The sequence below is a fragment of the Candida margitis genome, assembly GCF_024628925.1.
Source record: "Candida margitis strain CBS 14175 chromosome Unknown scaffold1, whole genome shotgun sequence".
In the NCBI taxonomy this organism is placed as follows: domain Eukaryota; kingdom Fungi; phylum Ascomycota; class Pichiomycetes; order Serinales; family Debaryomycetaceae; genus Lodderomyces; species Lodderomyces margitis.
The window spans coordinates 283,239-310,140 of record NW_026261901.1 but is presented as its reverse complement, the minus strand read 5'-3'; the positions used below and the strand labels follow the sequence as shown (position 1 = coordinate 310,140).

General features: G+C 37.3%; 11 protein-coding genes across 11 annotated transcripts; 6 read left to right on the top strand and 5 right to left on the bottom strand. All coding sequences in view use genetic code 12, as the record gives it.

Annotated features, from left to right (window-relative positions):
• Window positions 1-44: 44 nt before the first annotated feature.
• On the bottom strand, window positions 45-1,547 carry VPS23 (ubiquitin-binding ESCRT-I subunit protein; the record flags this gene model as incomplete). The annotated part of the gene is made up of 1 exon (XM_051817080.1): window positions 45-1,547. One exon carries the CDS (start codon window positions 1,545-1,547, stop codon window positions 45-47), a length of 1,503 nt encoding a protein of 500 aa, XP_051669536.1.
• A 183-nt stretch (window positions 1,548-1,730) lies between these two features.
• On the top strand, window positions 1,731-2,009 carry CANMA_004769 (H(+)-transporting V0 sector ATPase subunit e; the record flags this gene model as incomplete). Its single annotated transcript, XM_051817079.1, has 2 exons — window positions 1,731-1,738; window positions 1,799-2,009. 2 exons carry the CDS (start codon window positions 1,731-1,733, stop codon window positions 2,007-2,009), a joined length of 219 nt encoding a protein of 72 aa, XP_051669535.1.
• Window positions 2,010-4,651: 2,642 nt separating this feature from the next.
• On the top strand, window positions 4,652-6,307 carry AGP3 (Agp3p; the record flags this gene model as incomplete). The annotated part of the gene is made up of 1 exon (XM_051817078.1): window positions 4,652-6,307. The coding sequence occupies one exon, from the start codon at window positions 4,652-4,654 to the stop codon at window positions 6,305-6,307; it is 1,656 nt and encodes a 551-aa protein (XP_051669534.1).
• Window positions 6,308-7,902: 1,595 nt separating this feature from the next.
• Window positions 7,903-8,640, bottom strand: CANMA_004767 (uncharacterized protein; the record flags this gene model as incomplete). The annotated part of the gene is made up of 1 exon (XM_051817077.1): window positions 7,903-8,640. The coding sequence occupies one exon, from the start codon at window positions 8,638-8,640 to the stop codon at window positions 7,903-7,905; it is 738 nt and encodes a 245-aa protein (XP_051669533.1).
• A 2,069-nt stretch (window positions 8,641-10,709) lies between these two features.
• RME1 (Rme1p) lies at window positions 10,710-12,503 on the top strand (the record flags this gene model as incomplete). Its single annotated transcript, XM_051817076.1, has 1 exon — window positions 10,710-12,503. The coding sequence occupies one exon, from the start codon at window positions 10,710-10,712 to the stop codon at window positions 12,501-12,503; it is 1,794 nt and encodes a 597-aa protein (XP_051669532.1).
• A 650-nt stretch (window positions 12,504-13,153) lies between these two features.
• On the top strand, window positions 13,154-16,311 carry CANMA_004765 (chromatin-remodeling ATPase; the record flags this gene model as incomplete). The annotated part of the gene is made up of 2 exons (XM_051817075.1): window positions 13,154-13,171; window positions 13,231-16,311. 2 exons carry the CDS (start codon window positions 13,154-13,156, stop codon window positions 16,309-16,311), a joined length of 3,099 nt encoding a protein of 1,032 aa, XP_051669531.1.
• A 127-nt stretch (window positions 16,312-16,438) lies between these two features.
• GPX3 (Gpx3p) lies at window positions 16,439-17,035 on the bottom strand (the record flags this gene model as incomplete). The annotated part of the gene is made up of 1 exon (XM_051817074.1): window positions 16,439-17,035. The coding sequence occupies one exon, from the start codon at window positions 17,033-17,035 to the stop codon at window positions 16,439-16,441; it is 597 nt and encodes a 198-aa protein (XP_051669530.1).
• A 1,125-nt stretch (window positions 17,036-18,160) lies between these two features.
• MDM34 (ERMES complex subunit) lies at window positions 18,161-20,308 on the top strand (the record flags this gene model as incomplete). The annotated part of the gene is made up of 1 exon (XM_051817073.1): window positions 18,161-20,308. The coding sequence occupies one exon, from the start codon at window positions 18,161-18,163 to the stop codon at window positions 20,306-20,308; it is 2,148 nt and encodes a 715-aa protein (XP_051669529.1).
• Window positions 20,309-20,935: 627 nt separating this feature from the next.
• On the top strand, window positions 20,936-21,895 carry CHS7 (Chs7p; the record flags this gene model as incomplete). The annotated part of the gene is made up of 1 exon (XM_051817071.1): window positions 20,936-21,895. The coding sequence occupies one exon, from the start codon at window positions 20,936-20,938 to the stop codon at window positions 21,893-21,895; it is 960 nt and encodes a 319-aa protein (XP_051669528.1).
• Window positions 21,896-22,154: 259 nt separating this feature from the next.
• Window positions 22,155-23,435, bottom strand: LYS22 (Lys22p; the record flags this gene model as incomplete). Its single annotated transcript, XM_051817070.1, has 1 exon — window positions 22,155-23,435. One exon carries the CDS (start codon window positions 23,433-23,435, stop codon window positions 22,155-22,157), a length of 1,281 nt encoding a protein of 426 aa, XP_051669527.1.
• Window positions 23,436-24,458: 1,023 nt separating this feature from the next.
• CANMA_004760 (uncharacterized protein) lies at window positions 24,459-25,823 on the bottom strand (the record flags this gene model as incomplete). The annotated part of the gene is made up of 1 exon (XM_051817069.1): window positions 24,459-25,823. One exon carries the CDS (start codon window positions 25,821-25,823, stop codon window positions 24,459-24,461), a length of 1,365 nt encoding a protein of 454 aa, XP_051669526.1.
• Window positions 25,824-26,902: the final 1,079 nt, after the last annotated feature.

Genomic DNA, 26,902 nt, shown 5'->3' with positions numbered 1-26,902 from the left:
GCGTTCTTCTTTGTTGATAAGCATAGAAGTCATACCAAATCCCATCACTGCAAATTCATTATGTTGGTTGCTATTTCATTCTTGGTCAACTCCAACCAGAACAACTCTCGACCCAAGTTTCTTAAACTCTTGACACAAACATCCAAATTCTTGTCATTGACTAACTCTTTACAACCATGGAAATTGCCCGAAATTAAATTTATCGTATCCTTGACGGCCTTGATCTCCAGTACTACCTCATACAATTGTTTGACTAGAGGCAGGTCAGGAATAATTAACTCATCCAAGGGTAGTTGGAATGTATTGTTGAGAATGACTTTTTCGTGTGATTGATTGTTGAGTTCGTGTAGTGTAGCCAACTCTTGGTTCAAGTTTGTCAAATTTGACAATTGAGTCGAAATATGGTTTATATGTTCGTCTAAGTTTTTCGAATTTTCTAATGCTTGCTGATTGTGACGACTAAGTTGGGTGTACAACGCATTAGCCTTTTGGATGTTTTCATTGGCGTAACTTGTATGAAGATGAATTGGATCCTGGGCAAAGTAATTGTTGAACTCCTGTGATAGCTTTTCGAGTGCTACTTTTCGTTCAAGATCAACCACAGATAGTTGGGCAATACTATCTACTAAGTCTACCGGTTCAAGTTGTGCTTGCTTAGTTGGCGGACTTACAATTCCGGTTCGGCTCGGAGTCATATCTTGATGTAGTCTAGACGAGTGGGGCGATTGGTTGATATCCGATTGGGTGTGTTGTGGTGCGACTGAATCAATACTTGGATTAGAAAATACAGGGCTGTGTGACTCCTGAGGTAATGGTAAGGGCCGCTGATACTTTTCCGGTACCCCATTGCTCAGTGTATGTTGTGGTGATACAATTTTTGGCGGCTTTGCAGGGAGAGGTGGTTGTCCCGTGCTTTGAGGAGATACCACTGCTGACCTAGTAGGTGAAGATTGATGCGACGTATTCTGTGGCCTTAAAGGTGACTCTGTAGTGATCTTAGCTGGTTTTGGAGGCGCATTAGTCGTTACTGGTGCCTCTAAAACAATAGGAACTTCCTGTTTCACACTTTGGTAAATGACATTTATCAACTGGATCAAATTGTAATAGTCTGAAATGTCGCCACTACTTTCAACACAGTCGCGATACCAATTTGAAAGATACGGATGGTAGAATTTCCCTTGTGGGTCGACATTGTTGGTTGGTCTCAAGTACCAACTTTTACTGTGGTCAGGTGTAATATACACCAACGGGGCTCCTTTTCTATCGTAATCCGAAAAGGGATAGGAGAATGGAAGCCATATTTCAATGGGGACACCAATATGCTCATTAATTACAATTGTCCCGAATAAGTTTATCAACAACTCCGATTGTCCTGTTTCTTCTGATGTGTGGACTTGAGTCCGTATTCTAAAATTCAAGTTTTTCTTGAGGTGTTGTTGTAAGAATTGGTACACATGGGCATAAACTAATTGCTTGTAAAGGTACAGTGGCTGTATAACATTGAATAGCCAATTGGATACCAGTTGAGGAAGTGGCGGTAGAGACATTTGATGGGCAAGTATTGGGTTCACCAGTCAAGATCCGAAATTATCTTGACGCAAAAAATCAGAAAAGCAAAAGAAAAAAAAAAGCGCTGATCGATTATCAAAAGCACTCGGACATTTTTTACAGTTTCCCGACACATTCAGTCGTTGAATATATATACTCTCCACCCATAATCAATCCAGCAAATGAGTGGGTATGTTAATAAGTAGTATTACTGGTTGTTTTCGTTCTATACTAACACTCACTTCAATAGATACACAGTTGTCATTGTACTAGTTGTTGTTGTTGGTCTTTCAGCGTTGGCATGGTTTTTTGCACCACAAGAAAACAGAACTGTCTTTAGATCATCGGTAATATTGGGCTTAGCTATGTGTTATCTCATGTGGGCAATTACTTATTTGGCACAATTACACCCGTTGGAAGCACCAAGGAGGTCAGATTTGAGACCAGAGCATCTGAAATGAGGAGAAAACGGCAAAGAAAAGTAAAGGAGACTTTGAACATAATGGCGAGCCATACTATTGTCAATTTGGAACTGTGGTGTTATAAGCAGACTTAAACAGGGTTTATCAACTGTGTGTAATAGATAAAGGAAAACGAAACTATTTTATTTTCAAGTGGGGACAGGGCGAGTGGCCATAGACTGCCATTGCAAAGGAAATGAAACTGCCTTCTTGTAGTATCTCTCTACATCCTTCAAATAGTGTGAGCTTAAATTTCCAAGAGTAATCAGAATTGCTCTAGACTCTTTACGGAACCTCTGCTTCAGTCTGGGCTTCTACAAAAGGCCTTGACATCTACATAAGCAATTACGGTAACTACAATAAAAAAGACACTCTTTTTCAATTCAAAATATAGTGGGACCGATCAGGCTCTCTAGACATTTATAGTCATTGAGTGCCACACGATGGATACAAAGCCATCCACACGATCCATGAAACAAAACAAATACAAGTATCAAAAGCAAAAGTTCCGTTTCATGGCTTGATCTTCTCCATCACCAGAACCCATAATTCGATGGATGCAAAGCGAATTTGGGGCAGAAACAGGAGCGTGTGGAGAAGAAGAAAATGAAGTAGAGAAGACCGTTGAAAATTTTTTTTCTCTTTTTGGCTCAGCTACTGGTGGATTCACGTGTTGTGTGTGAAGCTAAACTTACCCGGACTATTTGTGAATGTCGCAGGACGACTTTGGCTAATTTCGACAATAAATTTTCTCCTCGGTTATTTGCAGTGTATCATTATGGTGGGAGAGCGTAGGAAGCGGCAAATATGAAATCAAAATACGCTGGCGCTTGGCTCGAGCCCTGATTTCGCAACTGGCCCTATAATAAAGGCAAGACAAAATGCTACTTTGGAGGGAAATTACATCGAGGGAAGTTTCGATGGCGTGGGAAATACTTCAAAATTGATTCCCTTTACTTTGCTTGCGAAGAACGGGAGTAAATCCAGTAGCTGGCTCAACCCTATTTCTTATAGAAGCTATTCGATCAGCAAGAGAATGAAACTAAACAATCAGAACAATCATGGAACTTTTCTTCGTCTGTTCTTGTGGTCGCTTTAATTCGGCTAAATAGACACTCTCTTACTTGGAACTTCGGCGTTAAGCGTATTTAGGAAAATCTCTTTGTTCCGTTTGTAGAAGGAAAATGCAACGCATATACGAGGTACCTAAGAATTGAGCTCAGATTTTGTGTAAAATGTGGCTTTTTTTTTCCATCTCGTCGTGTGAGATACAATACGTAATCTTACATACATAGTTTAGTGGCAATTGTCGTATAAAATACATGTATGTATAGAAATTGGAATTGAGGCTTCTCATTGTCTCATTTTGGCACATCACCTGTTGTTGTCTTTTTTCTTTTCTCTTTTATTGCTTTTGAAACATTTGGCAAGTATTACACGACCTTGTCTTATTCTTCAACTGTGTTTTAGGTAATCTTGCATAAATTAGTTTTGCAACCACAGTTTGAGTTTAGACATTGCACGTGACTATATCTGTGTATATAATTTAGATTCTTGCCAAGAACGCTAATACTTTACTCCGCCAAGAGCAAAGGTGATTGCTTTGGGATGCTGTAGTAGCAGAAAATACAGACAGGTAAATAAAGTAGAGCTCTTCTGTAAAAGACTTCTGCACTGTGGTTGCACTCCTACTGAGATAGATAGATAACTGAAAAACAGCCCCTGCATGCACTATATGAAGAAAAAAATTATATGATTGGAATTTCCCAAACGAGAATCACCTAAACACATGTGGCTTTGCATGCTCGGGGTGCAAAAAAATGTGTGGCGTAAGAAATGGCAGATCAAAACTTTTCTAGTGATTACTCTTCAACGACTTCTCACAACCAACATAACTACGAAGATTCTTTGCGTATGAGGAGCAGCCTTAACTCTGTTAGATTAGCGAGATATAAAGTGCTATGAAAGCTTTACAAAAAGTTTAAGAGTCGGGGGCGGAGATGTCACGGCGGCTAAAATTGCTAAAAATTGGAGAAAGGAATGCCCGTCCTACATACATAGCAATCTATACAGCTACTACTTGAAAACGGAGGTGGGGGGAGGGGGTACAAATCATAAATAATGACCTAGATTGGAGTGGTTCTCTCTTGTCCTAACAGTATCAAATGTAGATATGAGTGTCTATACTTTTCTTGTTGGTAGTTGAGGTGACAAATGTGAACACTGCTAAGGGACAAATTTCAGGCTCTAATTAAACACAAAGATCAACAACAATTAACAATTTCTTTTTTTTGTTTTTCTTCTCTTTAAATTTAATTTTGCCATTTAGCAAAAATTGCATCATCACATACAAATTTACCCATACCCAATATGCACACTAAAACAAAAAAACAATCAACTAAAAACAGGGCAAAAATGCCTTTTTCATTATTCAACAGAGTCATTAGATATATATATATAAATACACAAGTAGATGTTTCGATTTGTTTATCTTCTTTTAGTTTCTTCTCTATCCTTGCTATATTCTTTTACAGTATTCAAAATAACATTACTACATAATAACGTCACATCTACCGTCGACAGAATATAGTCGCAATATATAACACACACATCAGCATAAACTAAAAAAAAAAAGAAAAAGAATGTCGCAGCCGTTTGAACATTCGCCATCGCAGGAGCAGTACGAAAACAACAAAGACACTTTCCAGCTGGTCAAGTCAGCAGAACTTGTAGACCAAGAAAGCTCACTGGAGTACAATACTAGTTCTGCCCTGTCTGTTGACGATCGTGGTTTAAAACATGGATTGAAAGAACGTCATTTATCCTTGATGGCACTTGCCGGAATCATTGGACCTGGTATTCTTGTTGGTGCCTCAAATGCATTGGCTGAAGGCCCAGCTTCAATCTTGATTGGGTTTGGTGCTATTGGAATCATTGCTTTTTTTATGATGCAGTCCTTGGGTGAATTGGCCACGGTGTACCCATCAGGAGGTGCATTTTCTACCTTGGGTATCAAGTTTGTTGATTTCGGTTGGGGTGCCAGTGTTGGATGGATGTATGTTATTATTTGGATTGCTGTGTTGAGTAATGAGTATAATTCAGTTGCCAGTATATTGCAATTTTGGGGTCCCCAAGTGCCACTTTATGCCTATGTCTTGATACTTTGGCTTCCATTCTTATTGTTTCAATTTTTAGGTGTTGCCATTTTCGGTGAAGTTGAGTTTTGGTTAGCATTGTTTAAGATTTTAGGATTGGTTGCTTTTTACATTTTTTCCATAATATATGCTTCTGGTGGTATTAAAGGGCACAAGGCATTTGGTTTCCATTATTGGAATGATCCCGGTCCTTTTGCATCCGGATTCAAGTCGGTTGCTAGTTGTTTTACATTTGCTAGTACTTTCTATAGTGGTACTGAGATTGTTGCTGTTTGTGCTGCTGAAACTAGGAATCCAAGTAAAGCTGTCCCCAATGCTATTAGACAAACATTTTGGCGTATTTTAATCGTCTACATGGGAATTGCTGTATTTTACGGAATGACTGTTCCTTACAATGACGACAGATTGGGCAAGTCAACCAAGGCTTTGAAATCGCCAATGACTATTGCCATTCAAAGAGCTGGTTGGGAAGGTGGGGCCCATTTGGTCAATGCCTTTATTGTTGCCGTATGTGTTTCTGCTATAAACTCATCAATTTACACTGGATCAAGAGCCATGGTGCACTTGGCCAATGAAAAATGTGCTCCTTCCATTTTGAAAAGAGTCAACAAGCAAGGTGTGCCATATGCATCAGTCATTCTTATGAACTTGTTTGGATTAATCTCTTTGATGAATCAAAGTACCGGTGCAGCACAAGCATATAATTATATTGTCAATATTTCCGGTGTTGCCGTGTTTATTGTTTGGGGAAATGTTTGTTTTTACCATATGCGGTTTAGAAGGGCCATGAAATTACAAGGAAGATCAGTTGATGAATTGCCTTATAGAGGATTATGGTACCCAGTTTTACCAATTGCCGGAATTGTCTTGAATATCTTTTTGGCTTTGATCCAGGGATGGTCTTCCTTCAAACCATTTTCCGGTAAAGACTTCGTGGATGCTTATATCTTGTTGCCAGTATTTTTCGTGTTTTTCTTTGGTTTCAAGTTTTGGCACAAGTCTAAGTGGGTCAATTTAAGCGAAGTTGATTTGGATGAAGGAAGGAGACAGGATAGCGATTTTATTGAAGACGGTGAAAAGGGTGTCGATATTCCAGTTGGTGAAGGACACAAGATTAATTGGAAGCCGTGGAAGTTACTTTAGAAGTTGGGGAGCTAGGTCAGTTTTTTTTTGCGTTTTAATTCTTGTCGTATCTTAGGAGTTAAGGGATGTATAACTTCTCATTTTTTGATTACTAGTCTTTTTGAATGTATTTTAATATTAGATGAAGAAGAGATTTGTAGAGGTCAGTTCAAGGTAGAGCGGCAGGTAAATGAGGCTCGTTTTGTTGATTCCCCTGGAAAATTATGAATATTCATAAACTACACTTTTATTATTTATGTGATGCTAAGAATAAAACGCTAGGAAAATGGACTCTAATCTAGCTGTTTTGTTTCAAAACGACATAATATGTCGGCCATTAAAGCTCCAACAATCCCCTTGCTTTGCACACCTCTAAGACCAAGTCCAATCTAACGACAGCTAACACCACAAGGGTACTGAAGAATATCTTATGGTTGAACATAAAATGATGGAAACATTTCTAAGTAGAAACAAAAAAAGAACCTTTACTCTCTATATTTGGTCACGTTATCTTTACTTTTCTAAATCCATGGTGGTTTCCTTTCTTTGCTCTTTATGAAGTGGAAAAAACTTACCAGTACATAACTTGCAAAAAACGACCAATACAACACCGTTAATCCATATCATCAGGTACAGATTTAAAGTTTCCAAGGAGAAAATTAAAGCTACCCATAGTATCCAACTTATCGCTAGAATATAGCTTAATATCAAATTCAACTTACTGCCAGGACTAAAATTCCATGAATTCTCCTTTTCTCTAAATCCATTGGAATAACTTTTCAAATTGACTTGATAATACTGCTCGAGACTATGTTCGGTTGCAGAAAACTTCAAACAAGCCACTAAAGGAACAATCAAACCCGCACTAATGAGATTGGAAATGTTCCGGCACTTGTATTCAATTTTGGTTGTGTACAAGATTCTAATCACAGTTACAGGCATCATGGCGAAGGTAAATACCATTCAAAATAGTCTAAATTTCTTCATTTTTTGTAATACTATTGCTTTATGCAAGTCAATCTCCTGAGCCCGCAAGTCGGTGTCGGTATTCTCCCCTAGACTAGTGAGACCTCTTTTTTCGTCAATAGCTAGTGATGTGCCCAAGGCATTCTTTGCTAGTTCTTCTTCGTTGCACTGAAGGGAGTCATGATTCTCGAGCAACATGTTGGAAGTAGATTACCCTGTGTTGGTCCGTTACTCTCTGGGATGCAACTCTTATCGCCAATTGAAACAGAGAGGAAAACAAAAAGAAAACGAAGCTTGAACTGCGAGCAAAAAATTAAACTTTGAAATGACGTTAATTTTCATCGGATGGTAGCAGAAAGCGCAATTTGCTTGACCAGTTTTGGAATTGGATGTTATTAATGAAGAAGTTTTTATTTCCACCAGCAATGGCATTCAACAAGTGCAACTATTTATAAAATCTTGCAGAGACAAAATCGAGTACGAATTTGTGTTCCAGTGAATTGAAATCTACTTATCTTGAGTATATAAAGAATTGTCTCCACTTCACTTGCATTACAATCAGCCAACTATGTTCTGACACAAGCTCTGAAGAATGTCGCTGAGATGAATCTGGATCACATCTAAAAAAATTTCGGAGCTACTATTTAACTTTAAGTTCCGCGTTCGCTCTTTCCTTGCACAACCTTTTGTAATAGCTCTTCAACATCCGCGTTATCATCCACTTTATTAACTTTTAGTGAAATAAGTGCCAGACAACAAAGTACGATGATAATGAGGAACATTACTTCAGAAAGCGGACAAAATAAAGCCACCCATAGCGACCAGCTAATTGACAAGGAATACCCAATTCCAAACATAAGTCTAGGTAGGCATCCAATATTGCATACATTGTGCTGGTTCAAATCGTTTGAATTTTGTAAATTTCTCAAAGTGACTGTGATTAAATAATGTTGTAGATTAATAGCGACACCTCTGAAAATATATAAAGACAGGAGCACTCCTAGATAATATTTGGATGTAAAGACTTCGGAGAGTTCATATCTGATGTTTAATATGAACATCCATAGTGATCGACTAATGCCAAGAGCAATAACGAACCACACAAACACTTTTTGGTAAAGTTTAATTTTCTTCATTTTCAGAGCCACTATCAACTCTGCAATCTCACGTAATGGGTCTGCATCCTCCTTTTCGGCTTCTCTTTGGCCTTCTAAATCGATCAATGGTGTCTTTTCATTACTACCATAAAAATTTCCGCTGGTTTCGACTATAAATGGTGTGTGATTGTCTTTGGATTTGTTGCAGGCGTCATTGGTAATGTCCATCTTTGCAGCTCTATCTTCGAGGCTCTTCATTCGGGCCACTTTTGGGAATGATGTGTAGCACATGATTATGGAAGGAACTTTTTGAATGGCAGGTTTTTCTGCGAAGTTTATTTTGTGAGCGAATGGAAGAAAACCAGAACCTAATATGCACATGGTAGCGAAAGCGCAATTAGCCCAAATGTGTTACCCAAGCTTTGTATGGGAAAAGGTGAGATATAGAGTGCGGTATTGGAAATGAAACCAATGAGACTGAAGAGTGCGCAGGAAAAGAGTTGTGCGAGAAACCCAAGATGTCTTGCATTACTTCTTATAAAGTTAGAATTGTATTCTAAAAGGATCTTTCACCAAACCATATTACCTACCAACTCCTAGTTCTCACTCTGGCTAATTTCATCCCCTTGCAACTTAAAAAATACCTGCTTTACTCTCGATGAAAGTTTTTTAAAAATAACCACACACGAACACGAAAGGAAGATAACTGTCCATCGTAGACGCAGACATGATAGTAGTTGAATGACCAAGTAGCTCACGTTGACAAGTGCTGTTATAAGCCTTTTTCCCCTGTGGCTGCGTGAAAGTGAAGAAGGAATCGCGACACAAAATTACCAAGTGGTAGAGGTATATTAAAGCGGCAAACCACCAACCACAAGATCCATTACGCACCGTTAATACACAACTGAGGCTTGGCAGACATTTATTATACTGCGTCATACAGTTGAAAATGGTTTAGAGTATCAACGTATAATAAAGCCACGGTTACAAATGCATCTTCACATAGGTTTGGCTATATTGACTCATGTCCACAAGAAATCAACACTTACTTGATCTGCACTTCCATCTCGGTGTTTGTTTAAATGTGACTCAAATTATCTAACACCCCCATTTTCTGATGCACCTCTTTTGTCCTCTCATTCACTAATTCGTATAGCTGAAACGTTTGTCACAATTTCATCCCGCCTAATTTGACAAAATAATACGCGACCACCTCAAAAAGGTTTGAACACAAACTTTGCTCCACTCAAATAAGATCATTCAGATGCAACATCGCTGTTGCCAGATGACGAGAGGCAATTGGATCTCTCCTCATTTGATGCTTCTTTTTAGTACACGTGCAGTTACTGATACTTTTTTTCTTGTCGGCATTTGATTTGTGGGGTCAAGAGTGATACACGTCACAATTGAATTTCTGAAAGCAGAAGACAAGTTAAATAGTCATCTCTTCCACTTCTGCATACAATACTTGTATTGATTAAGTCTAATCAAAACTCACATCTCCTCATTGTTGTTGTATTTGGCATCGCAATTTGTAAAGAGAAACTATTTTCGAGTGCTGTTTGTGATTAGCTTTAAGGAGAGGCGCAGGTATTTACTACTACACTTTCTATTGTTCATTAGAAGACTGAACAACGTTTGCTCTACTCTATTAGCAAATACGAACTTTGTGACATAAACTAATAGGAGCGTGTGGCCCGCCCCTGGTGTAGTGATTCAAAAGTTGGGCCATGATAAAGTTTACATCAGTGATTACCAGTTTCTGTGCAATAGATATTCAAATCAACAGCTATTGAGTAACTGGAAGTATATAGTGCACTATCCATCAGCTTCACCATACATCCTTCCTTCGTATTACATGAAATCAGACGGCCTTTATTTTAATGTAAGTCCAGCCTGTTTCGCCTTTACCCCAGATTTCGTACCCAAAGTCTCACTTTACAACCGACATTAATTAAAGTAATACACACCATCCCCTCCTTTCAAATTTCTGAAACAGATGCTTTGGTGTCCAATTCCTATGAGACCTTATTTGCTCAATACAGCAGACTACTATACCCCTTGTTGCTTATTGGTGTAATCAATGTAGAAGCTTAGATTTCTCCGTAAAATAATAGTCAGTGGTCTGCCACGTATGCAACTCCGTGAAAAAATTTTGCTATAAAAATTCAGAGAGTCCCACACCTGGGGAGTTGGGGTTATGTTTTGAAATATCAACCGTTTACATTCCACCTTGAACGCTTTTCATAAAATAATGCAACATTAAGAACAACGGCCACAGTCTAGGATTACTTCAAGTAGCATCATCAAAAAGTTGCTTCATATTCTCACTGCTCGCTAGTGTTTAATCGCTTGCTGTCATGTCTCCATTAGCTGCCATTTTGCAATCGTACCGTGCCGAAGACAAAGAGAACAACCTAGTTGACCATTCGGTCAAGAAAAATGGGTCATTCCCAAGCTTGCACTTTGATGAAGTTATAGTTCGGGTACCAACTGCAAGCAACGACCCAGGTTCTATATGTCATTCAGCTTTGTTATATAACGAAATCCTAGCTCAAACACCCAACCTCAAGATAGAAGAAGATACGGGTATGCCAACCAAAGCTCAAGCTAGACCAATTAGTGCACTCTTTGGCTTTAAAACTCGTTCCTTTACTGACAAGTTTACCTTTGGATTTGCTAATCGCGAATCTTCCCAGTTGAGTACCAGCTACCCTAACATGTCGAGCGGATTCATGTTTTACAAAGAAGGTGAAGTCAAAGGTGCATTAAACTTACGCGAAACAGACATGTCGCGCAACCCATCGAGTTCTTCATCAATGTCATCTACCAATACTGTCGTATCGTCCATACCTGTTTCCAATTCGTACCTCAATCATCACAAGGCAATTGAACAATCGCAGTTAAGTCAGATCCATAATGACAATGATTTATATTCCTTGGTCGAGCAAGACTTGAGGTTCACACCTGCATTGTATAAAATTTCACCGTTTGCAATCTCACCTGAGGCTGCCATTGAAGATGACAAGCAAAGTGCTTGGCCACATTCAGTATGCCCTTGGCAATTGCAATCCAATAAAATAAATTATCTGCAACCGTCGCCAATTCACTTAAAGCTCAAGAGGGGATTACTTGAAAATATCCAAGACGTGTTTAATCAAACTATTGAAGAGGATGGTGACGATGCGGGCATTGTGTGTTTAGAAACGCAAGATGGGGCAACAGTCCAAGACTGCATAATGGGAATGTCAGCTCCAACATCAACTTCTCCCCAACGCTACGCATTGTCCAGAATGGCCTCCCCACAGATGAAAAAATTGTCAATGTTCAAGTTCACAACTTCTCCGGCCCCAGCAGAGGCATTTGAGACCCCAGTCGCTCCCGAAACTACCCCAGTATCAGACGGCAATATATCCATTGACGGTAGCCCCTTTGCCGTAGCTACAGGTAGTGATAATCGTGCTCACCAAATAGCATCCAGTGATACCAAAGTTTCCCCAGAATCAACCTGGAGGAACTCAGTTAGCTTTTTCAACGGTACTACTTCTGGAGTGGATCCAACCAACTTGGGGCGCTTCAAGAAGGCATTCTTTGCCCTGTACAGCAAACTCTCCATTATCAAGGTTAAGATGACTGAATCGGATAGAAAGCTTTTTTCCAAGGAAGATCCAGAAAACTCGAAAGCAAGCTACTTCACAATGGTTGATAGATTGGATTGTCTTACGTGTTCAACTTTTGTTTATGGAAGGAAATTCAACTGCCCGGTGAAGGAATGCCCAATGTACTTTCTAGGAATTAAAAAGAAAGCTGAGTTGAAGCATCATGTACATTATCAGCATTTGAAAAATGGACTCGTCAAATCCAACTGTCGTGCATATGCTAGGCAAATCAAGGAAATATTGTTTGTGTGCATCGAAGCAGATTGTGGCAAAGCATTCTATCGGTGCGATTCATTGAGCAGGCATCGCAACTTGGTCCATGGCAATAGAGGCAAGCGAGGTGTGAAAAGAAAGTTGGTGGTTCATAATGATGATGTCGTTGATGATGAATCTGTAACAAGTTATGAAGGTGACAGTGAGTTAGAAAATCCAATCATTGTTGATAGTGAAGCATGTTCAACAGTGACAAAAAGGAGAAAGCTGGATATCAAATAAGAAGCTTGATTTGGTTGGTGTGAAAGTTGTTTGCTTCAAGTATGATATCGTTTTTGTTTTCGTTTTCGTTTTTATTTTTGTTTTTGAATTGGTTTCGGTTTTGGTTTTGGATTTGAATTGATCGCACTTAGGCGGCGTTGATTTAATAAACCGCTTAATATTCCGCGCCACAGAAAAAAAAAGTTACTTTTAATCCTGCTAAAATTCGTATTGAAGAATTTCATTTGATTTAAATACACCAACAATGACGCTTCATCCGTTTGTTTGAAGCACAGTTGGTGTAAAAAAGAAAAGTTTTGGATTGGGTTTAATATAGTTAGGAAATCACATAGATGAAAAGTTTAGAATTAGAATTAGATACTACGCGTCTGTCTTATTTGGGAAAACATTATCGATTGAATGTGTAAGGCTACTCGATCGATCTAGCAAACTTTAACGTAGATACCTTTTCTCAATCCTTTTGCAGTTGTGCAGCCACGTCAAGTACGCTTGCAGTTGTGTGGCCTCCCAGAGTATAAATTTCAGAAGGAAAAACTAGTCCACGGTCTGGAATCACGACTCAAAAGAGAACAGAAAAAAAAGAGCGAAAAAAAAATCATTACGGCATTGATCAACCATAAACACGTTGCTACTTATACAGAGTTATAACCATGAGCTCGATAGAGGGAGTATGTACTAGCGCGTCGTGTAGATGGTAGTTGCCCCATGTTACTAACCCAACATCTAGACACCATCACTGGAGTTTGATGACGTGATTCAAAATAGAGACCAACTCGTGTTTCTGGATAATGCTAGTAAATATTTCACCAAGTCGGAAAAACAACAAGTTGATATTGAAAAAACCAGTAATAGATTTAAATATCTTCTTGGATTGACTGGATTATTCCGTCATTTCATTGAGGCTAAAGCTAATAAGGATCCCCTTTTCCGTAAAATTGTTGACGATTTGCATGATCTGGAAGCCAAGCATAAATCTACAAGTCATGACTCGATGAGAAGGAGAAAAACAGAAAAAGAAGAGGATGCAGAGTTATTGAAAGAACAAGGTTCGTCTAAACAGCCATTTGAATTTACTGAAAGCCCAGGCTATGTAAATGGAGAATTGAGACCTTATCAAATTCAAGGTTTGAATTGGTTAGTTTCATTATATGAAAATAACTTGTCGGGTATATTGGCCGACGAGATGGGATTGGGCAAGACGTTACAGACAATTTCGTTTTTGGGGTATTTGAGATTCATGTACAAAATCAATGGTCCTCATTTGGTGATTGCTCCGAAATCGACTTTGGATAATTGGTATAGGGAGTTTCAAAGATGGATTCCTGATATCAACGTGCTAGTGTTGCAAGGTGACAAGGAGGAGAGAGCCAACATGATCAAAAATCGGGTAATGACCTGTGACTTCGATGTCGTTGTAGCGTCATACGAAATTGTCATTAGAGAAAAGTCCACATTTAAAAAGTTTGATTGGGAGTATATTGTTATTGATGAGGCACATAGGATAAAAAATGAGGAAAGTTTATTGTCTCAAATCATCAGAATGTTTCACTCGAAAAACAGATTATTGATTACTGGTACTCCATTGCAAAATAACCTTCGTGAATTGTGGGCATTATTGAATTTCATATTGCCCGATGTGTTTGCCGATAATGATTCATTTGATGAATGGTTTCAAAAGGATGAGACTAATGAAGAAGACGGAGAAGTCATTTCTCAATTGCACAAGGTTTTAAAGCCATTCTTGTTGAGGAGAATCAAAGCAGATGTTGAGAAATCATTATTGCCGAAAAAGGAGTTGAATATATACACCAAGATGACACCTATGCAAAAACATTTGTACCAAAAGATATTGGAAAAGGATATTGATGCCGTTAATGGAGCTAATAAAAAGGAATCCAAAACGAGATTGCTCAATATAGTTATGCAATTGAGAAAATGCTGTAACCATCCGTACTTGTTTGACGGGGTAGAACCAGGGCCTCCATATACAACCGATGAACATTTGGTGTATAACGCGCAAAAGATGATCATTTTGGATAAATTGTTGAAAAAATTCAAAGCTGAAGGGTCAAGGGTATTGATATTCTCCCAAATGAGTAGAATGTTGGATATCTTAGAAGATTATTGTTACTTTCGAGAATATTTTTATTGTCGAATCGATGGGCAAACTGAACATGCCGATAGAATCAACGCCATTGATGAATATAATAAACCCGGTAGTGAAAAGTTTGTGTTTTTGTTAACAACAAGAGCTGGTGGATTAGGTATCAACTTGACCACGGCTGATGTTGTAATCTTATTTGATTCGGATTGGAACCCACAAGCTGACTTGCAAGCTATGGATCGTGCTCATAGGATTGGCCAAACTAAACAAGTTAAAGTGTTTAGGTTTATCACTGAAAATGCCATTGAAGAAAAGGTATTGGAGAGGGCAGCCCAAAAGTTGCGTTTGGATCAATTGGTGATTCAACAAGGCCGTAACAATACTGCCGGATTGGATGGACAACAAAGTGGTAAAGCCGCATCAAAGAATGAGTTGTTGGATATGATTCAATTTGGTGCTGCTGATGTGTTTAAAAAGGACCAAGAAGAACAGGAGCAGGAACAAGAAGGAGGAGAAAAAGGACAAGATTTAGATATTGATGAATTGTTGAAACATTCAGAGGAGAAAACACAAGAATTGAATGAAAAGTATGCTAAATTAAACTTGAATGCATTGCAGAACTTCACCAATGACGAAAGTGTTTATGAGTGGAATGGTGAAAATTTCAAAAAGAAGGAACCAACAGCAATCACCAACGTGGGGCATGCCTGGATCAACCCAGGTAAACGAGAACGTAAAGAAAACTATTCCATTGATATGTATTATAAGGATGTGTTGCACACTGGTGGTGGTCGTTCTCAACAAACCGTGTCTAAATCGGGGCCCAAACCCCCCAAGCAATTGAATTTGTATGATCATCAATTTTTCCCACCCAAAGTGTTTGAATTGTATGAATTAGAAAAGAATTACTATAAAAAGCAGATTCAGTATCAAGTGCCATTGAAAGCGGGCGATGAATCGACTTTAAAACAACGGGAATTGGAGCAGAAATTAGAGCAGGAGGAGATTGCTCAATCGCGTCCATTAACTGATGAAGAACGACAATTGAAGTTGGATTTGATGAAGGAGGGTTTTGGTAATTGGAATAGAAAAGATTTTTACCATTTTATATCGAGTTGTGCCAAGTACGGGCGTAATTCGATCCCATTGATTGCCTTGGAATTTCAGGGTGACAAGACTGAGGAACAAGTGCGTGAATATGCCAAACAGTTTTGGCTCAAGTATCAAGAAATTGAAGGGTTTGAAAAATATCTAAATCAAATCGAACTAGGTGAAGAAAAGATAATCAAATTGAAAACACAAAAGGAGGCATTGAGAAGAAAATTATCCCAATATCAGCATCCATTAGTCGAGTTAAAGTTGAAGCATCCTCCTTCTTCAAATACGAAAAAGATCTACAGCGAAGAAGAAGATCGATTCTTGCTTGTTCAATTATATCGGTTTGGTCTTGATCTGCCTAATGTTTATGATTCAATTAAAGAAGCGATTCGTGACTCGCCGCTTTTCCAATTTGATTTTTTCCTACAAAGTAGAAATGCTACTGAATTGGCAAGAAGATGTAATACTTTGCTTGGATGTGTTTTGAAAGAAGTTAACCCAGACGCAAATGGGGGTAAACAGGTGAATGAGAATGGAAATGGGAATGGAACTAAACGGTCAAAAGAATCCACGCCGGTGTCTGCTTCAAAAAGAAGTAAAAAGTAAACCCACTGAAGCTTAGTAGTCGGTATTTATGTACAATTAATTATCACTATCAATATTATTAACATTATATCTTCTTTATAATACAATATTTCATTGTGGAATTGAAGTCCATGGTAATCACATCATGCTAGCTGTTGTTTGCTTTATTCTCCTTGTCTAACAATTGTTGTATCAACGAATCAAATTGTTTAGGAGTAATCCAAGAATCAAATCGGGCAACAACTTTTCCTTCACGATCAATTATAAACTTTTCAAAATTCCACCGAACCCCCTTAAACCCAAACATCCCCCGTTGTTCATTTTTCAAATACAGATATAAGTCCGATTCATCTTCGCCATTAACTTTAATTTTCTTCATGATGGGGAATTCAACACCAAAATCGCGTCGACAATGCAGAGCTATCTTGCGATCGGATTTGGGTTCTTGATTGCCAAATTGATTACAGGGGAATCCCAAGATTTCCAACCCTTGAGCGTGATATTTGGCGTAGAGATGTTGTAGTTCGTGGTATTGTGGGGTGAAACCACATAAACTGGCGACATTGACTATCATGAGGACTTTGTTGCGGAACTGAGTGAAATCCACGAGGTTGTTTTGGGCATCTGGTAGGGAAAAGGAGTATATTGGTGGTGATTGTTCTCGTAGTGTAGTTGTTGTAGTTGTAGTTGTTGTCGGCGTCTCGGGCGGTGGTGTTGTGGAGGTATTAGTAGCAGTTTCAGACATTGATGGATGGGAAACGAGTGATTCTGTGGTGCTTCAAAGGAATATGTATACCTGAGTGATTGATGTAGTGGAAACAAGTTCTATTCAATTGATTTCATTCGTGTAGAACTCTTTATTGAAAAAACCGTTGCATTTTGTCTTCTCTTTCTCGTATAATAAAAAAAATATATTCTTGTTGTAGTGTCGTATGTCGCATGTCGAGTTATGTGTCGCATGTTTGTTTCTCATTGTAACTAAACTAAAAACTGCACTCCACATTGCATGAAAGGGGCATATTAGAGGGGAAGCATACATTAAGGCATTTGTATTGATGTTATGTGTTTTATAAGGGATTACCCTATATTGCTTTGTCATACTCACTTTATATTCTTTGCTGGCAACCTTTCGGAGTTTAATAATATTATATCCGGGGTCACAATTTAGACGAAATTGAATATCATGAGACACATAAAAAAAGAAATGATGTAATATTAGGTCGTGTGACCGGGTCAAAACGGTTTCCTTTGAAATACATATAAGCTGGGGAGGTACACACAAGAAGAAGGCAGCTTGCCCAAATGATCTCAGTTAATGGTTTGACGTTGAAGTATTAAATAGTGTCTTCTCCATTTGTCAGCTTACGAGAAGAATGTACCCCAAACTTTCTGTGTATTTTGTATCATAAAGACTAAAGGCTAAATTATTGTTCCGCATTATTCCGTGACTCCTTTCCTCTTTTACTATGTGGGTGCATAAAAATGAATGTCTTATTAATTTAAGTTGTGACAATGACACAATAAAAAAAATTTTTTTTAATTAAATTTAAAAAGAAAGGAGAAGAAGAAGGAGAAGAAATCATATCATTATAATATATATACATATACAAAACTATACACAAACTATACACACCACTTTCTTTTCCATTCATCATCAAGTAGTTGAACAAAAAGCTACTGCTACTACTACCACTACAGTCCATCGGGTCAATATTCACTCACTGGACATATATATCTATATTTCCATATACATATTCACTCATTTAGTAAGTCCTTACAGACAATAGATCAGGATAACAGCAACAACAAACAACAACAAACAGCAACAAACAGCAACATCAATAGCCTCCTTATATATACTTACAAAACTATGTCATTCAAGGTTAATTGGGACTCTCTAGACACTGATTCATTTGCACATTGGACGAAGGATATCCTTACAAGTGCGTTGAACTCGGGCAAATCTCCCAATATACTAGCATCAAACATTACTATAAAGGATTTGAATTTTGGTAAAGTTGCTCCTGATTTTGAAATTTTGGAGATTGGTGAATTGGATAAGGACCGATTTAGGGGAATATTCAAGATTAATTATCACGGTGATTTTCATTTAACTTTACATACACAAGTACAAGCTAATCCATTGAATATTTATTATTCAAATTCGTTGGAAACTGAAGTGAGATCAGGCGGGGGTGAACAATTGTACAATGATGAAGATAATGCATTTGTTACTCCCCAATTTGTCTTGGCTAATGAACAATTTGCTATCCCTTTGGATTTAAAATTATCCGATATCAAAATTAATGGAATTGGTATTATTGTATTTTCAAAATCAAAAGGATTAACTTTGGTGTTTAGAAATGATCCATTGGATTCGATTAAAGTTAGTTCAACTTTTGATACAGTTCAAGTATTGGCCAACTTTTTACAGAAACAGATTGAATCGCAAATACGAGATTTGTTTAGAGAGACTTTGCCTACTTTAATTCATCAATTATCATTAAAGTATCTAAGTCTTGATAACCATATGAATGAGTTTAAAAATAAATTGGCAGCAAATGCAGGATCAAGCTCAACCAATGGTGACCATGATGGAAAACATACGACAACCACATCTTTGACTTCAACTCCTGCGTCAGCTTATAAAATGTTAGAGAATGATGAAGATATTTCATTGGTTTATTCTACAAAGCATTTACAAAAAACGCTTGAATTATTTAAATCTCGTGAAACAATGAGTTTTAAGATGCCCAAATTTAAACATATTATTCAAAGAACACATATGGATAAATTTGATAAAAACTATCCCAATTTGCTTAATTCATTGTTGGTGAACAATAGTGATGTGAGGAAGTATATGAACACTGCTGGTCCTCAAGCATTGGTTTCTTCAGGTAATAGCAACCACATTAGTGCAAGCAGTAACAACAGCAATAATAATAATGGAATTCCTATTGATATATTATTGGATGAGTCATTTAAAAAGAAGGATAATTTATTGAAGGATATCTCATCTATTCAAGCTAATAACTATTACAAATATGCAAAAGATGCTACAATAAAACCAAAGAGAAGAGTAATTAAATTGGGAGGAAAGAAAAAGAACCACCACCACAAGATACCAACTCAAGATGAAGCCAGCACTTCTCAAGCATCATCATCTGGACCAATAACCCCAACATCTATCAGTTCTAACGCCACTTTAATTGATTATGATCTTACTGGTACTAAAACACCAGTGGATATGTCAATGGTCAATGAATTTAAAACTCCTGAGAAGCAACAATACAATGATTTCAAACTGGAAAAGGACCAGAAGCAGCAACCTCAAACACATACGCTAACACAACGTCCCAAGTTACAACAAGTTCAAAACTCACCTTATACATTGGAGCATCCAACGCCCAAGAAATCACACCACCATCACCATAGTCATATCCATAGTAGTAACAACCACCCTAACCCATCGTTCAATAATAGTGCTATTTATCAAGAATTTATCAGATCCACGCAATCACCATCATTGATATACGATAAAGGGGGATTTGGCAGTGCTGCAGCTGCTGCTACTAGTAGTAGTGTTGGTGTAGGAATAGGAAATACTGGTTATTTCAATTTCGCTCCACAAAGAACAATAAGTACATCACCAATAAGAAGAACAAATAGCAATCTTGTTGGAAATGGGGGAAGTGCTAGTGGTTTTGTTGCTGCTGCTGCTGCTGCTGCTGTTGTTGATCAAGAGTTACCTAGTTTGAAAGAAAAGAAGTCGATCAACCATATTGATATAAATAAGGTTAATCAAAGATTGGAAGAGACTTTGAATTTGAAGCAGGATCCACAGCATCAACAACAGCATCAACAAGGTCGTGAGAGACTGAATGTGGCTGTCGATGAGAAAAGAGGTAGAGATGATTTGGCAGTTGCTTCCGCTCCTTCTAATGTTATACATCAAGATGTCTTCAATACTTATGGCCAACCTGTTTTCACCACTGCTCCACCACCTTATCATCATTGATTGAATAGGGGATATTTTGGCTTCTTTGCGGTGCCTGTGGCTTATTGGTGAGGCTGGGATCCATTTTTTATTTCTAACTCCGTCGTATATAACGTGTACATATTTTATGGTATTTATTTTATTTTTCTTTCATTCTATGATTAGCTGTCTCAAAGCTACTCACTGCATGTAATGATATCTTTCTGTTGTAGTTTTGGTTTAATACTTTTGTATTGAGTGAGTGTTTGGTTTAGTTTGGTTTGATTTGTTATTGATATTCCTAATTTGGATATTACATGCAGGTGGTGTTAATTTTAGAAACAAAAGAAATTTTTCTTTTTTTTATTTTTTTTTTCGTTTTGAAAGGAGAGTTACAGAAGATCAAACATAAAAAAAACACGTTTTAAGAACATTCAGGTGACGATCACTCAACTAGTCTTTGCCAACTACAACCACATCATCTACATACGTCAAAGTGTAGCTCCTTCATACCACATACTATAAGAAAAGCAGTTACTACTATTACATTCGCTATTTTTAACAACAAAAAGTTCATTTCACTTCTTTGCAATTTTTGCTATTTTCTCATCAAGAGTCTTGATCTAACATCTATACATATTACTACTACTAGTATAACATCACAACACCATGTCATTTGGTTCATTTGATCACATATGTAATAAGACCTCGCTACCTTTATGTTCAGTAGTTGGAGCCGTCAACCAATCCTCATATTTCCAGAGAGGGATCGTGCCTCAATGTTATGCCCGTAGTGTTGAACTCGCCAACACGATGATTTTCCAAATCGGTAACGCGTTTGTTCATTTTGGTGGGTTAATCATTATATTAATCATTATATTCAACATGAGAGCCAAGTATACAGCAATTGGCCGTGCCGAGATGTTGAATTTCATGTATTTGTTGATTGGTTTGATTGTGTCTAGTTTAATTGTTGATTGTGGTGTTGCGCCACCCAGTTCAACCACATATGCTTATTTTGTCAGTTTACAAATTGGAATAGCTAGTGGAGTTGTTGCGTGTTTGTTGTATAATGGGATCCTTTGTTTTCAATTTTGGGAAGATGGCACGAGAAGATCGTTGTGGATAATGAGACTGATTGTGGTTTTATGGTTTGCTATCAATTTCATTATATCTTTGATTACATTTAAGCACTGGGATACAGAATTGGATTACCGAAAGACGACAACCATGTTTATCTTTGCATACGTGTTGAATGCGGTGCTTCTTGCCGTTTATGTCGTGTCACAGATCATTTTGGTATTTTTCGCCTTGAATTCATTGTGGGCCTTGGGTGCTATATTATTGGGAGTGTTTTTCTTTGTTGCTGGTCAAATTTTGACTTATGTGTTTTCAATGCAAATATGTCAAGGTGCTTCGCATTATATTGATGGATTGTTTTTCGGTAGTGTGTGCAATGTTTTCACGATTATGATGATTTACAAGTACTGGGATATGATTACTGATGATGATTTGGAGTTTAGTGTGGCCAATGTTGAGCAGGTGGTTAACGAATTTGGACCAAATAGCAATGGTGGGGTTGGAGTGCTTTATGATGATGAGAAACGTGCATCTAGTGTGTTTTATTGAATAAGCATTAGTGATGTGTGAATAGAGTGGAAAGATGAAGACCTCAAGGTATTAGGACAGTTATATATACAATAAAAGGGATATAATTTTTGGACAAACTTGTACTGCAGCTCTATACCGTGAATCGATTCCTCTATTTTGCAACAACTCTTAATTGTAACTTTTTCTTTTATTTTAAAACAAAATATATAAATATAGAATGAATGGAAAAATACGTAATCTAATTGGGGGAAAGAAACCCTTTCACATGACACTTATCTTAAACTTTTTGTCTTTTTGGTTCTGATTCTTCAACTTCAACTTCCTCTTCAACAGCAACAACAGGTTCGGCACCAGCAGTTGGTTTCAAAGCAGGAGTCGATTGTTCTTGATGAAAGTCTTTAATTATCGAGTCAACATCATCAATGTTCAATTGTCTTACGTCTCCCAACAATTTAATCTTGGCAGTAACTTCTTTAACTTGATCATCAGTCAAATTCAAATTCAATTGATCAACTCTTGATTTGATTGCATTCCATCCAGTTAACCTATTGGCAAAATGAATATATCTCGTCAATCCAAAATCACTTGGGTTCAAGATTTCATACGTTGATGGGTTAGCCAAAATTGCTTTAGCATGAATACCAGCTTTATGAGTGAATGCACAGAATCCAGTGATTGGATTATTGAATGGGATATTTACTTGTACTGCATCAGCCACCAAGTTTTCCAAGTCTCTCAATTTGTGTAATTTATATTTGGACAAGACATAGTCACGATCAGCAGTGATCATACGGGCCATCAATGCACCAAGAGGGGTGATACCATTACGTTCACCAATTCCCAACACGGAGACATCAATCAATTTAGCTCCAGCTTCCAATGCGGTATAAGCATTAGCAATGGCACATCCAGTATCATTGTGGAAATGACACTCAATGTCACACGATACGACTGATTTCAAGGTCTTAACCAACTCGTAAACTTGTCTTGGGTTGGCACAACCAACAGTATCGGCAATACCAACTCTATTTACTCCAATTTTGTCAACTGTACGGTAAATGTTCAACAAATCAACGATATCTGATCTAAAACTATCCTCACTGGAAAATCTAATCTCAATACCTTTAGATTTGACAAACTCAATAACTTCAATAGCACTTTGAGCAATATAATTCATGTCTTTACCATGACTATACTGTCTCAAAAATTGTGAAGTACCAATAACAACATCAACACCATCAACACCAGTCTCTACAGCTACTCTAGCATCGTCCATATGACATCTAATGTGAGTCAATATTTTAGCTTTCAAGCCCAATTTACAAATGGCTTCACAGTCTTTTCTACTCTGATCAGAAGCAACTGGCGAGGTTAATTCAATATAATCGACACCGAAATCATCCAAAGCTTTAGCAATCTCAATCTTTTTTTCAGTGGAGAAGAAGGCATTGGCAAATTGTTCACCTTCTCTCAATGTACTTTCAATAACTTCGAATTTGTTGACGTTGGAAAGAAAGTCCGATGGGTTTGGACCGTATGGATTAGAACTTACTGACATGTTGGTAATATAAGTGTATGTGTGTGTGTATGTATGTATATGAAGAAAGAAAAGTAGGAAAAGAAAATGAAGTGAAAAATGTGAAAAATTTTGAGTTGCTTATATATGTCTGCTAAAAGGGGTTTTAAATTGGCTGTGAAAATAAAAAAAGAAAGAAATAAATATAAGAAAAAAAAATGACTGAAAAAAAAATTTACGATTAGTCAATATAATAGGGTTAAGGAAAGAAACTATGTGATTATTGTGAAATAGCTATTATAAGGCAAATTGATTGTAAAAGAGCAAAAGCCCAATTGTCTGCAGAGATATATTTATTACTCATTTTGCTAAGACCTCTAGACCTTTTTTTTAGGTAATTCTTCCCCCAAAATTAACCGCGCGCCCGATAAGAACAAAAATAAAAAATTTTCTTTATTTTTGTGTAATTCGCATGGTAGCGATTGTTTAAAATTGCCTTTCCCCTACAAAATTTTTTTTCTATGACTCATCAAAATCAAAGTATGACACATTATAATTAATTTGTTCCATGTCGCGACTTCTACGATTATACGACACTGGACTATTATCTTCGATTATTTTGCAATTGTGTTTCAAGCACTTCACTCTACCCATCCACGACGGGTGCGAAATTAAGTACTACAGACTCTTAGTTAATGGATCATTGACGTTTGCAAAGGAAAATTATGCAATTACATCTAGCTTTTTACAAGATCAAGCATAAGCCGTGAGAGATGCTTCTGTCTTTCTTTAATGATTTACCATAATAATTGTGCAAAAAAATGCCATTTAGAGAGAAAAGCAGATTGAATTGACCAACAACTATTGGTGAAAGCATGACACCAGTATCTCTACATCATTACTCAATTGAAATACGGCTATAAAACAATAATCACAAAACAATCTGTCAAAGACCATATAGACACATACTATCAAATAATAATAAAAAAAACAAAGCATAGAGTAAAAAAAAATCAACCCAATTAAACATACTCTTCCATCTGCACAAACAGCTATCATTTCCTTCTAAAGGCAAAGGTTGACAAACCTGTACATCTCATTCTTCATTCTCACAACCTCAACATCCTTAATATTTAATTTCCCGTTCATACGATTAACCAATTGTTTAACAATAGAATTAATTTCTTGGTTACTCAACCCAGTTACTTGTTGCCAGTTGACTTGCAACTTCTTCTGTGAAACTCTATTCTCCTTGATTATCGTCAATTTAAAACACCCGACAATCAACTTCTTCAATTCAAATCCCATGTCATTATAATTGACAAAGTTGTTTGTTTGATTAAGATATCTCAATAAATAAATTATATCCATATATCTGAATAGATAAATTATTGCCTTGAGGAAAATTGGCAATGTGACTCTTAATCTGCTAGTCAATAACAATAAAAACTTATCCAATGGTAGTTCGTTATTTGTGTTGGGGAAGTTGGGTGTCTTGGGAGACGAAGGAGATGGAGATTGCGATGATGAGTCTCTTCTCTTAGGTGCTTCTGGAGGAAATGTATTGTAAATCTTGGTGGCAACATATTTCACTATAATTGTCATTAATTGAGTACGTTGATGCTTGAATTGCTCTGCAGAAATACTATTGTTGTTGGCCTTCACATAAGGTTGTAAGCTGTTGATGATGTTTTGCTTAATTTGAGGATTGGACACTCCACCGTTAACTTTAGCGCGATGCTGAGCTTGCTTTAATTGCTGAACTTGTTGATGGATGGATCTTTGCTGTTGATGTGGTTGCTGCAGCTGCTGTTGCACTGGGTGTGGAGACGTCACCGATTCATTATGGTTAGTCGTGGACACTGGGGTAGGTTGTAATGATCTCTGTTGATTCCAATACCCAACACTCCTAGTCAGTACAGTAACAGCCCCATCTGATTCATTATCGGATACTAAATTGGGAATATCAACAAACTCATTGAATTCATTGTTTAAATCTTCATTATCCTGTACCGACATGATATCAAGTGATGATGCAACGACAGATGATGGGCCACCGTTTCCATTTTGTGCACCTAGATGATTGCCACCATTATTTCTCGCTTCTTGCTTGATTCCACCAATTTCTTGATCTTTATTTGAATTTCCCCTCTCCTCGTCCTCTTCTTGTCTTCCTGCTGCTTCTGCTGCCTCCAAGTAAATAAACTGTGACATCGAGTTAAGATGATCATCAATATTCACTTTGCCACTATCTTGCTGTGGTAGCTGTTGTGGATGATGGCGTTGCTGATCCTTGGTGGCAAGGCCTGTGTCACCTCTTTTCCCTAATATCTCACCACAGCTACCGTTACCGCCACTGCCACCGCCAACGCCAACATCCGAGGCAACAGAGCCAAATTGGCTATTGTTATGAATATTGTCATTAATCATGGTTGAAAAGAATATGCTTTCTCACTCAATCACAATCTAAATAATTTATAATAATAAACTCAATTTTCAGGAAGACTTTGTGAGGATCAATTACTTATCTTGCCCTCTCAAATCACTTTGGAAATAGTTGATAAAGTGTAAAGTAAAAATATGACTGTTTCCACTTAAAATAACGTAAATAGGCTCCCTTTGTTAAATAATGAAACCCTCCTTGATAATAATCCCTTTGAAGTAAAAATAATTCCTGAACCAATATATATATATATACAAGTGTGTAAGCTTGATGATACAAAAAATTAAAAAAAGCACTTGTTTGTCTGCTTTCTTTCAATAACTAAATTAAAAACACTTTTAAAACCTTTAAACCGGAAATAGGTCTAATAAACAATCCAATACATTATTGATATGTTGAAATACGGAATATGAAAAAAATAAAAGTAGTTACTGTATGGATATGGAAAACACTGTTGAAAGAAACCTGCTTGTTGGTTTGTAGGTAGTATATATATTGGAAAAGGAGTTTTGCTTTAGTTACGCTTGCTGAGATGTGAAGATTACTGCTATTGTCTTGTACTCTTCAAAAGTTTTGATATGTCGTTTCGGGTTTAGTTGACACTAATTTGATTTTGATGTGATGAAGTAGATTACTATTGGAAATGTATCTGATGATTAGGAGTTTGGGATTTTTTTAAGGGAATGGAATTAATTTTGTTTGATGACTCAATTCCACTAACCAAAAAAAACAAAAAAAAAGAAGAAAAGAAACTTTGATCTTGACTTCCTAATTGGGTAGTATTGTACACAGAATTGAACAGCTCGAAAATGCCGAAATTTCTTTTTATTGCATGTAGCTCGCTACCATTCAAGTAAGATTATCAAATGAACAGCACAAACGGTTCAAAAGCTCCCTACCTTTGGTTTTCACAAACTGCCTACTTTTTTGTGGTAGGTTTCATTGGTACTGTAGACCAGACCAGCGAAAGCAATGAGCGTTCTTGAAGCTGATTTGCGAGTGACGTAAAAGTAGACATTCAATCTTAATGAAGGTTGACAGCTTCATTAACAGCTTCATGATTATT